The 12,982-nt window shown below is 41.1% G+C and overlaps 1 protein-coding gene across 2 annotated transcripts in view; it reads right to left on the reverse strand.

Annotated features, from left to right (window-relative positions):
- Positions 1–460: 460 nt before the first annotated feature.
- The window catches only part of adck1 (aarF domain containing kinase 1), a 55,365-nt gene continuing 42,843 nt past the window's right edge, over positions 461–12,982 (reverse strand). For both annotated transcript variants that reach the window (XM_004082423.5, XM_023951725.2), the window contains 2 exons: positions 4,170–4,363; positions 461–2,077 (listed from right to left, as the gene is read on the reverse strand). In XM_004082423.5, the coding sequence (XP_004082471.2) occupies positions 1,915–2,077; positions 4,170–4,363 (357 nt within the window). In that variant the 3' untranslated portion in view covers positions 461–1,914. The remainder of the gene's footprint in view (positions 2,078–4,169; positions 4,364–12,982) is intronic.

A 12,982-nucleotide genomic window follows, 5' to 3' on the forward strand; every position in this document is an offset into this window, starting at 1 on the left:
AAAACAGTGACAGTTTCTGCAGAGATTCGCCCCCGCGTTGTGGCAGAGACCGTTGCCTTGGAGCAAACCTGCCCCTCCCCTCCCCTCTCTATTGCTGAGAGTTCCCTGTTTACATGCTTTTCTGCAAGCTTACAGCCCCTCACACCCCTAACCTGACATTAATGGAGGCACAAAAATGGCAGCAATTTCAGAGCCGTAAAGTTTAGATCCACATTCCAGCTTGGACGAGGAAAACAAAGACGTTCACGGATCTATTTGTCTGACAGTGGATGATCGGAATGGAGCCGAGCAGGAGGCATGTGGCCTGATCGACAAAATACGATCTTTTCCACAACAATGTAAATAAAGAAACACTCAGAAATGCACTTTTGAGCTTCATTTTCCCAATATATGTCCTCCATCATCTGAAAAATGGTACAAGAACTTGTTAAAAACACCCAAAACTCCATTTGCATCAGAGTGGGTCTTTAAGATGTTTAATTTCTTCTTTTGACCTTTACGTTACAACGTTTTACATTTCCCAGACAGGGGCGTAACAGGAAACTCCATGAAGACGTGTGAAAAGGTCCAGAGGCCTTATGACGTTAAGGGAACATTAGGTGTGTCCATCTGAAGGCGGGAAGCGTCAACTAAAAGAGGACAATGCAGAACAGGAGGCATTACACCTGATTATGCTTGATTTGAATTCATCTGATGCTGAAGATTTCTACATTTGATTTTGGCAAATAACTGAAATATATTAAAAATAAATGTGTAACTCTTAATACGGTTCAGGTCCTACGGCCTTAAACTCAAACAACAACCGCCACACCGAAGCTGTGGGAGGAGCTTCTTTCATTTCAGCTGTGAGATCTGGGCTGAGAGTAGCTTACATGTGAGCAACAGGACGGATCTTTCCAGAGGTTTTTAGTCAGAAGATGGTTTTCCTGTAGGAAAGCCACAGAAGGTTCTTCACTCTTCACTTCTGATTTCTGGAGGATTCTTTATTTTTTAAAGTTTAGTTTCAGCATAATTTATGTTCCTTCCCAAAGCCTGAGGAACTTTGAGATTGCTGAGTGAAGCTTGTCCTGTGATATCTGTCTGTGCTCAGAATCTGAAACAACTCGCACCTTAAGAGGAACCGAGCGATGGATCGGCAAGATCCAGAGGTGTGTTTCACTTTGCCCATTTTTTTCAGCAGCTGCCCAAACTGAGCACCCAGTCGGCTTTCTGCTGCAGATGGACGACTTCCACCAATCACACTAACGCTAGCATTAAAGCGGACTGAAACATTGAGCAAAACTGAAAAAAAGCTGAAAAAACTGAAACGACTCAACAAGGCCTCCTGAGGTAGGTCCGGGGTGGAGACGAGAAAAGACTGTAGGGATTTCTCCAAAAATCAAAAACAGACAGAAGAGCTCATGTCTGATCAGAACAGTAACAGGTCCGTGCATGAAAGCCGCATTTCAGTCGGTGAGCTCGAGGAAGAAAGGTGGAGCACCAGAAACCGTGGCAAATAAGCAAGCATTACGGCAGAAGAGTTCTCTCGTGAAGTGGAATCTGAAAACTTGTGGGGAATGAGGCAGTGGTCCGACACCGAGCAGGACTGGAGATCAGCGGCGTCCAGATAAATGCCTTCATATTAGACAGCAGCTGGTTATCAGCAGCGTCTCCACCTTGGTGGTGTACGGGATGGAAGATGGACGCTCTGCCGTTATCTGCTGCCGTGCGATAACTCTGGGTTCATCCATCCTGGTGTTTCACTGAGCCGGCCGGCGGTGGTTCCCATGGCACATATCTCAGGGGAAAATATTAGGATTATAAATTAACAAACAGCTCGTATTTCACTGGGATGTCAAACGTTTCCCCACATGCTGATATTCTTGATCATTTCCCCTTAAAGTCTAACGCTGGAGTGATATTTCCTGATCCATGTCAGTGCAGAAACGGCGGCAGCAAAGCGGCGAGCCAGCGCGCCAGCATGGAACCCCTGACCCACAGGAAGAGTTCGTACACGGAGAGCTTCCACAAACTCAGAGACTCGGTCAGCGCGATCTGCAGACGCCTCCTCCTGGACTGAGCCCTGCTCCTCTTGTGCCTGTCGGAGAAGCAAAGGGAAAGGAGGTGGCAAACAGTCAGACGCACAAAGCATCAACAGTTTCCCTTAAGGACCTATAATTACTTCTAATGCTTAGTATGACTCACCCCCCCCCCCTCGCTTCTTTGCTTTCCTTTCAAAAACACCCACTAAAGTCTGACCTTTAGATGATTTAAAAGCAAGAAGGGAACTGATGCATCATCACTGACTATGATCTATTGATTGCCGAGAGTTCCAGATGAGGAGATGAGGGGAAACGTTGCTCCCAGAGAAACAGAGCAGCGGTGAGTACAGACTGCCGGGTTGGAGGTGAGACAGCAGAATTCTCGGGGGTCTGTGTTTCCCAACACCTTCCATTCCAATTCAGTTGGTTAATATTTTATAAAGTGTGCTTATTCAGCTCAGCGGTAGCAGCAGGGAGTTGGAGAGTTTGCTTTGTGTCCTGAAGTGACAGACACATCTCCTCTACCAAAGATCCAGCTTTATGCCTGCTATCCTCCTTGTGGCATTCTGCTAAACTTCATCTGCAGAAAACTTCGTTCATCAACAACACGAGGCTCGGTGAGAACAGAAGATTTGCCAAAACACAGGTGACCCGAATTTCAAGGAAACTGCTGGAATAATGTGTCAGGCAGCAAAAATAAGGCCAAGTTAAAACGTGTGACGAGTCACGACGACTAGTTGTCGACATCAGGACTTAGCTTTTTCCAGAAATAATCAAAAACAAAAGTATCTCTGGCGATACAGCGTCCAATAACGTGCCCACCAACATCCGATAACCAGGAACAATCAAATGTAATCAGATACACATATACTGTAGTGTGTACTGTTGTTTGATTTATTTCACAGAACTAAAGCCATATTTATGTAACTAGTTACTTTCAAAGCTTCCAAGTCTGATCACAGTAAACCTGGCCGACACTGTTAGCATTTGCTAATGTGGAAACCATTGTCCAAAAACATGGGTCATAGGTCGGTTACAAACTAAATATTGTCCCTATAGGTGTGTCTATGAGTGTGCTATTGTGTGGCCCTGCGTCACAATCAGAGTCCATCTGATTGGTCAAATGCGTACAGGGATTTATTCGACGCGTTTAACACTTCAAGCTGCCATAAGATTATTTTAGCACATTTAATGTAACCATCTATCGCAATTTTCACCAAATTTTGCTATTTGTGTATTGCGCAGCTTGATATCAAGATGACGATACATTTGTGATTTATTGTGCAGGCCTAGTGGTCAGGTTAGCTCTGGCAACCCTTAGACCCTGCAAGGGAATTGTGGGATACGGAAGTCCACACCCCTTCCACTTGAAAGCAGGCTCGGGAGAATCCGTGGACGTGGGGGCCAGCAGGCACCACGTACTTTTAATGGAGGCATCTGATTGATCAGTTTATAACTTGAATAATTTGCACAACAACAACAAAAATATTTAAAAAACGAGGATTATCGAGAACATGTTAAAAAAATGTAGTAGAGCAAAAATGTTTATTCTGACCAATAGAATGAGTAACAGCTGTTTATTTCTCTATAGACGTCTGTGGGATTTTGGCTTCTTCATTTACTTCCTGTTTGGATTTCTGTATTTTGGTTTTACTTGTGCAAAAAAAAAAAAAAACTTAAATTAAATTGGATACATTTTGGAAAATATCAGATTTTTGGGGAATGATCTACCTGAATATGCAACATCCCATATTCCAGTAATTATCACTATTAGGTTAGGGACTCTGGACTGTTCTGTTAACGTGGTTTCTTGAAAAATCAGGACAAGATTTAGAAAACGAGGTCTGGCGAGCTTTAAGAGAGCTAGCTGTAAGTTGCTCGGGTGGAAGGAACTACTTTTTGAGCATTCTTTTTTTCTTTTTGTGGCAGTGGTGATCACTCTCTGACCTCAGGGCTTTTCCTTATCTGGACAATAACAGAGAAAGAAATATTCTGTAAGACATTCTGAAAGGATAAATATGAACCTTTTGGCACCATTTTAAAGGCATTTCTGCAAATGTGATGCTCAGAGCGGGTTAAGAACTAATATGGAGGTAACATGGACACTTTTTTAAAGATGTGGACAGGACCGAGTTCATTGCTTCTGACCTGGCCATGGCCCGGATGCAGCAGCGGGACATGTTGATGAAAGATGAGGAAGCAGCTCTGGTTTGCAGTGTGGTCTCGATGCCTCTCAGCAGATCGTTGGTCTTCAGCAGCAGCAGCATCTGTCGGGGAACTCGGTTCAACAAATCGCTGATCTGAGGCAGGTAGAGAGCCGCGTTGGTCCGGATCTCAACGTCCTGCAGGGACACAGACGGACAGGAAGTGACCTCTGCACCTTCACTGATGGTAAGTAAATGGATTTTTGGCCTTTGGGTCAATACACAACAGCTTTTCAAGCAAAGCCTCCTCCTTATGGATGCTCTTTGCCTGTTTGTTTCTCAGAAAGTTACTTTCAAAGGACATCTGCTGGTGCACACGCCTCGTGCACAGAGTTCCCACCCCGGTGATGCGTTCCCACGCCTTTACATTCGGAACAATCAAAGCCTCACAATTCTGCACAGCCGCAGGGACGCAGCAGATCAAGGAAAATGAGGATTTGCAGCGGCTGCAGAAATTATAACCCGCAGATCTGCTCAAGTATCCAATGGCAAATTGGAGACAATTCTTCATGACATGAAAAAGTTTAGAATGAATAGAAACTAATTTCTAGAAAGACAAGAGTAAGAAGGTGAGTCAGTGTCCTCATTTCCTCCAAGTCAAACCTGCAACACTCATGTGTTAAATATTGATAAAACATTTTTCCATTTATGATTATAATTATTCACAGCAGAGATAGCCTTTGTCTAAACTTCCAAACAAACAAGTGGTTCAGAAAGGGCTTTACCCAGTCCTAGAGTGCAATAACAACAGGATTAAATCTGGGTGGGACAAATACCCAGAAATGTTTTCTTCTGTTCTGTTGAGGAAGGTTTTTGACCCCACCTACTCCAATGACGCTGCCCCCTCCTTTTGTCAGTCTGGATCCATCTAACCTTGAACCAATCATTTATGAATTTCCATCCTTTTAGTAACGCTGTGCTTAAGCTCATTGGTTTCTCAGGTCTAAGAAGGTCCACCATAGCATCTCAGTAGGCAAACGTCTGAAGCCTTCTTCAGTCTGTAGTAAGTGGTGGGTGTAGAAAAGGCCCGCATCGTCAACCCACCAGCAGCGTTCTTCATATTTGATCAGCTTGAGTAGACGCTTTGCTTTATGACTCAAGGAAAAATGACTTTTCCTGAAGCGCAGTGGTTTATGACCCATCACAGCATTACTGTTCCTTCCAGTCTTTCTCCATCAAACCTTCCAACAAACCATTTCTTCTTAGTTGTCTTTTTAGCGTTAGCTCAGGGTTGGATTGAAAATTCAGCTCTCTGGTTTTCCCTGACAACTGCATGACCCGACCGCTATCGTGGATGTTTTCCACTTGAGGATAGTCTTTGTCAGTTGATGATGATGGACTGTGGAAATTTGTTCAGAACAAAAAACTAACAGAATTTATTTGTACTATTTGTAGTTTGTGTTTCACAAAAATGCTGGTGTTGTGATTCCATACAAGTTTGTATTTCAGTTAGAAAAAGACCTGTTAAGAGCCGTCATTATTATTTGGATATGATCGATACATAAAAAAAACTTGCATTTTTATCCATCCAAGCTAAAGTCAAGCTAAAGTCCATCAAGGTGTTTCACTGACAAAGTTGGCGTATTATTCCAGAAACGCAGACAATAATACCACGTGGCTTATAGTAGTGGTTCGTTGGCAATGTCACCAAGTGCTGTTACAGAAGAACAGGAGAAGGAACACAGATGCATCTGACAAAGACGAGAAGGGCTGTCAGCAGGAGTGAGAGGACAGAGGCAGGAGTGGCTTTGCCTCAATCAAATAAAAACACACTGGAAATGACAGAAGGCAGGGAAAGGGGAATGATGGCAGACGAAAGAGAGCAACATTTACCTCCATGGCAACCATTTGTTCTCTTTGATGTTGAAGACGGCAGCTCGAGTCGCCGCGTGAGCCCCGGCGTCTTGCTCTACCCCACTTCAAAGGCCTCTCCCGGCTGCACATCAGCCGGCCCAAATTACACTATTAGTCATGGAACAAAGTGGACTGCGAGCTTACAATCCTTTACACATTTAGCCATCTTTAGACAGAAAGTGAAACCAGGAGGCGAACATTTTGAGCGGGAATGGGAAGCTACGGGAACCAAAGAACCACTGTGAAATCGTGGCTGATTGAAAATGTAATGGAGAAAAATTATCTGCTTGAACAATATGTTAAGAAAGCTGGAGCTTATATTAAATAACATTAGAATTGTGCAGATGAAGCCTCCAACGAGGTCCAGTATTACAAAAACTTCAGTTTTATTCAACTTCTTATTTGTAATTTTTTGTGTACTTTTGTTTTTACAGTTTATTACTAAAGGTGCAGGACAAGCAGTAACTTATGCTTCTCACTATAAGTTTGTGATATTGTTAATTACATGAGTGTTTTTCCTATTTGGTCTGAATTTGAATGAAATACGTAAAACTTCCCTTTGACATTACTATTAATGAATGAAAAAGAAACACCATTTTCATAAGTTTGATATTTATTACAGCTAAAATTAAGATAATAATATAATAAAATCGCCTAAAATGACAGAAGTTGACTAGGTCAATAGCGTGTATTTCCACTATTTGCTGGAATGACAGCTTGACAGCGACGTCTCATGCTCTTCACTAGCCTCATGATGTTGTGCCTTCCACTCTTCCACCAGTGCTCCATCCACTTCTGTCAGGTCACTTGGGGGTCCGATCATCCAGTCTCTGCCTCAGCTGGTCTAATGCTATATTTACACTCCTCCCTGTGTGTTAAAGCGACCATTTCTAAAAGAAAAAAAAAATACGTAAATGCGTGTGTTTTGGACTGCCACGTTCAGAATTCTTCCGTCCAGGCGGCGCTATAAAAGTTTTCCAGTGTGTTTTTGGGATCTTGGTACAAATTGTGCAGCCATTGAAGTGACTTTAAAAGTTAAACCAACTGAACTTTGACCAATCAGAGACTTTCATAAATATATCGGAACAGAGCTGTGACAAAAAGCCTGGAGCAAGCTTCGTGAAATTTGCACTGCTTTGACATTTCGCACCAAGCTTCCAACTGTCAGTGCAACTGTCTCGTACCGACAGTCCAGTTTGAACATCTTATTCTGAAAATGCATTCAAACATCTGACTGCTTACTACCAACCCGGAGGAACGCTCCGACCAACTGCTTGTCTGTCAAGCGACATTGTGTGTTCATGTCTGTTTAAATACGGAATTTGTTATGATTTACTGACAAATAAATTCAGCTTAATATACCCATAGATTAGATAGATAAAATAAATATATAGATTACCATCCATTGCTTCAAATGCACACATTAAATTAAATGTAAGGATACTTAAATGATATTAAAAATATTAAAAGTAACAATTAAAATACTGTAAATTAATTATTACAACTATATCTGGAAAAAAACTAAGATAATAGAATGAAACTCGAATAAACAATTTTTTAAAGAAATTAACATTTACTCACCTAATTGAAAATAAGGAATAAAGATTTCCATTTCGTTTCCGATAGTCATTAGCGTCTACATACGTTAGTCCAGATTGTGCATGTGTGTGAGTGGACAGCGGTATCAGAACTGTCAGCTGAGATAAACAGAGACCTGAGAAGCAGCGAGGCAGACAGGCAGCCAGTCAACACTGACACAGATAAAGCGAGGCTCTGCTCTGCGTCTGTCTGCCGATGCCCAGAGGAAGACGAGCGAAGGGACGACCTCCATCCAGCAAACATGCAGCATCTGAGCCAGATAGATAATCTGTGGTGTGAGGCTTCATCACAAACAGACGTGCGTTTTAGTCTCAGGGGGTCATACTAAACAACTCCTCAGAGGATAAGATCGCAAAAAAAAACAGAAAACTTGCTTCTTATTTGGGTCCTCCAAATACTGCGATGACTTTCAGATAAAAGTTTTTACCTAAAAATAATTTCCTTTACCTCTCTGTTCTGACAAACTGCTTTTTGGAGTTCTCAAATAGCCTTTGAGGACTAAATCAGGCATAGCTGTAACTTGGAAATGGTGATTTACCAGCTTTAGCGGGGCAAGAAAGGTTGCGCTCAACTGAGGCGAAAGGATGTAAGGAGGCTTTTATTGTGAAAGACATGATACAACGGTGGCCTGCAGAATAATTACGTTAGTAATTGGAATAAAACTCCCAGCTTCCCGTTGTTCTTGTAATGAGAAAGCATATAGTAAAAAGATAAATGCTTTTACAGTTCTGGTAAGAAAGTGGCATCCATCCTCAGGCTGAGCTGGCATTTAAAAGATTTTTTTTCAAACAATAATGAAAATAGTTAGAAGTCTTGACTTCTTTCCAAGTTTCAATAACAAAAAATAATTGAATAGTTGTTTCTGATTTTTTATGAGGACATATGGGTTTCTAAGTGGTCTGTGAGGTCATCAACCATCAGAAAAAGATAGTTTACATAAAAAAAACTGCAGAATGAAGCAAAGCTTTCAAATCCGACTGTTGAAACTTTTTCTTGAGCTATTTGGGCTTATTGATGCTTTTCTTTAAGGTCATATGCCAGTAGTTCTGTTAGTAAAGCATGGTGGTGGAAGCATCATGTTTGTCAGAACCTCGTTTTAGAGGAATAGGGCTAAATACAAATGATTCTAAGCAGATATTAAAGCTTTAGGATATTTTGTTTTGTTTTTTAGCAACAAAGGGAGTTAATGTTAAAACTTGAAACCTTGTTTTTTTATATTTTTTAGTCATTAATTGACAGCTTCTAAGTGTTTGGTAACATTTGTTCTATTACCACTGAGCTCGTAAGTAAAAAAATTAAACTCACTACAGATTTAATGATACTGCGGTTTGGATACAGCTTTTGCAAAACCCACAGGGCCAACAGCAAACGGTTGAAATAAGAAGAAAAACTTTGTTGTGGTCTTAATCAGAAAGACCAGAACCAGACGACATCTTTGTGGCAGACACAATGACTGACCATTTTCCCAGTTTTGTTCATCGCCCGGAGGCAACGAGAGGAGCTAAGTCCGCTCTGAAACCAGAGACAGCAGCAGCAGCAGCACACGGATGAAATGTGAGGAGACAGGTATCAAGCTCGGTTATAAAAGCAACGGATAATCCCGCCTGACCCACAACTACCCCTCATGACCCCTCCTGCCGGTGATGGGTCAGCAGGGGTTGGTCTCGCTTGTTCAGGTTCTGCCCAGTCAAACGAAAATGTAAAAATAGGATTCCTGACCCCCCAGATTGATCCCTCTTCTTACAAAATAAATAAATAAATAAAAAACCCAGTTGAGACCAAACAGAAGAAAAACCAGATACTTGTTATTTTGGATGCATCCATCAGTATGTTAACTGATCTTTTAAGTCATTCTGAAAGTCCTTTTTGGACAAAGAATCCTATTTGCCCCCCTCTCACACCTCTTCATTTCCTCTATTTACCCCAAAATCTGAAGGAAGAATCGCCCAGCCAAAGACAGAGACGTCCCACATTAAGCCAGGTCTCTCCCCCTCTCAGTCCAAATAAGGGGCCGATGGCTCTTCAGAGGAGCGCCGCTAAGTCCTGCTTGGGGAATAACAATTAGTAGCAATTATAGGAGACTGGGTAGCAGCCTCGCAGCTGTCAGCGGGACACACGGAAGGTGACGCTGCTCTCATTTGCATGTGAAAGCTTCAATAAGGACATATTGTGTTGCGAGTGGGGCAATAATAGACTGTGGAAAAGGCAAATGGAATTCATTTGGGGGGTTGGGGAGGGTCTTTGCTGGTGATTTTTCGTTTTGCGTTGAGAGTCAGCCAGCTGATTTCACGCCGCAGACAGTATGTAATATAATGTTCTGAGACACAGAGCGGAGCAGAACGTCAGCAGAAAACACATTAGTTGCTGCTACTGAAACGGCTTTTACTGAGCAGGGATGTAAAATGAGACGGAGCGCGTTGTGCCGCACAGATGCTCGTGTTCAGTCACACAGACGTGCTGCTCAAATACATCATTCAGTCTCTTCACCCCCTTTAAATGCAACACAAACCACCAGAAATCCTTTTAAACGAAGAAAACCCTCTAATAACGTCTGTACTTTATTTAAATGTTAAATCAAAGTTAGAAAAATCTCTGTGGTGTAAACAAGTATAAATGTGAAAGAGACCGAATGTAATCATTAGCAAAGATGACCAAATGAATGTGTTAAAAAATGTGTTTCACTAATTACTTGTGGTGTTCCTCAGGGTTGCTGACTTGAACCATCTCTTTTCTTTGTACACATGCATCCATCAGAAAACTGTAGCAGTGTTCACATTTATTCTCAATTAGGCTGCCGTTATTAAGTCTTTTTTTGTCCATCAATGCAGCCCTCCATCCATCCATCCATCCATCCATCCATCCATCCATCCATAGGTGGAAGCTGATTTATAATGATGATTTCTGCTCATTTTGTTTGTCATGCTGTTTGCTTACATTAAAGCAGCCACAGGCCGGTTTAATGGCAGACAATATTTTCATGGACCGACCGATATGAGGTGAAGTGGTTGTCAGAATTTGTTTTTATTTTTAATTAGCCTTCAGTTTCCCCTAACCTTTGAGGTTAAAGTTTATCCTCATACTCTGTAAAATATTCTCAGATGGTTAAATGTGACACAAAATTTCCCTTTTTATATAACTGTTAAGGTGGAAACGAAAAAATTGGAGGCCAACTTTTCCTAATATAATGAAAAAGCAACTTTATTAGCATTAGGGCTGCACGATATGAAGAAAACTCGCGATATGCGATATCAGTGATTAATATTGCGATAACGATATAATTTGCGGTATATAAACAATTAGCAAAACAACCAAAAATATTATTCCCATTCCATTACAACAGCTTAAAAATTATACTACAAATGACCCTTGTTGACGTAGAAAGCGAACATACAACATAATAGGGCGCCATCCAATTAGTTAACAACGTGAAGGGGTCCATCTGATTGGTCAAATGCAGAAAGGGATTCTTTCAATCCATTAAACACTTCAAGCTGCCATAAGATTGTTTGGCCACATCTAAGGTAACCATTTATTGCAAATTTGCTGTCTTTTGCGGTATGCATATTGCACAGCTTGATATTGCGATAAGGATAAATTTGCGGTATATTGTGCAGGCCTAATTAGCATCATTCTCATAACATTAGACAGCTGGTTGCTGAACGTTATACTTTATTATCAAAGTGTGTTGGAACAACTGTTGCAATAATTCGATATTTGGAGTAATGACTCCTGTTTTTTTCTGTGAAATTCTGCTGGTTTTTTTTATTTTGAAATCAAAGTGTTTTCTTCTATGACAGAGTATTAGGGCCATCCAGTTATGGAGTCCTATACTGTTCATAATTAAATAAATAAATATGAACTCATGCAAATACACAAACAACCAATAAATCTCTTATAAATATATAAAAAGATCATGAAATTGTGAAAAACCTGCACACAGATTTTAAATTAGCCATTATATTATTCAATACATTTCATTCTTCTTTAATAACCTGTTCATTATTTTAAAAGAGCGTTTAAAATATTCATTTTAATCATGTTGAATATTATCATAATTTTGTCTTTTTTCAGAACCTTGGATTTCAAAATCAATATTTTCCAAAGTAGCTTTGTTTTTATTTTATGTTGCTGTTTTTCAAAATATATGATAATATAATGGCTAATTTAAAATCAGTGTGCAGGTTTTCCATACTTTCATGATCTTTTTATATATTTACGAGAGATTTATTGGTTGTTTGTGTATTTGCATGAGGTCATATTTATTTATTTAGTTATGAACAGTACAGGACTCCATATCCAGTGAATATACAGTGCAGACCGACTAAACTTAGTTGAACAGGTGAGCTGAATGTTTATTGATGACGTTCCAAATGTTTGGAAGCTCCTTTGTTTGATTTACAATTCCTGAATGTTTTATTCATTGATGGGTGGTTTGCAGGATCTCTGCAGCCCCTTGATGAAGACATCGGTGTCCCTGAAGGTGTCCACCTCAGTCCTTTCTTCCTCCATGAAAGACAAGATCTCTAAGTCTGTGTGACGCTTCCGTCTGAAGAGGAGCACTTTTTGGCATTTTCAACGTTCTTATGCCGATATAATGGACACATTTTATTCCTCTTTGTGGTTTTGTGTTGAAACGAGACGTTTCATCTGGAGGAAAGGACATGCTGTATGTAACACTGTTTTCCCTCCGCTTTGGTGTTTCTCGTGCGCATGACAGTTGCACAACGTAAGGTTACAAATGGATTTCTGGGTATGTGGATTAAAAGGAAAAATAAAGTAGCAGTCCTTTACACCCAAACGTGTCACTGAGCTCCTTATTTTACAGCTGAAAGTCCGCTTTACCGACAGGAACCCCGGAAAGCCGACGACACTAACAAAAAGTCTGAATTTGAGTCGCCAAAAGGTTCAAAATTTCTATGTTTTTGAAACCTTTCTGAAAAGAAAGCTTCACTAAATGCTCCACATCTTTCATCTCAGAGCACAGCTCTGATTAACAGACAACGTTGGTGTTTTTTATCGTTAATTGAGGACTTTTCATTCCTTCATCTTCCGATCCGTTTTTTCCCTTTTGGGGTCACGGGGCTGCTGGAGCCTATCCCTGCCACTCGTGGGCGAAAGCAGGGGACACCCTGGACGGGTTTCCAGTCTGTTCACACTCACTTTCACACCTATGGAGCATTTAGAGTAACCAATTAACCTATGAAGCTTGTTTTTGGACGGTGGGAGGAAGTCAGAGTCCCCCAGTGAAAACCCACGCATGCACGGGGAGCCGTGGGCCTTCTGGCGCTAACCACTGCGCAGTTA

This window comes from Oryzias latipes, chromosome 22 (genome assembly GCF_053564925.1).
Source record: "Oryzias latipes strain Hd-rR chromosome 22, Olatipes_Hd-rR_3.1".
Taxonomy (NCBI): domain Eukaryota; kingdom Metazoa; phylum Chordata; class Actinopteri; order Beloniformes; family Adrianichthyidae; genus Oryzias; species Oryzias latipes.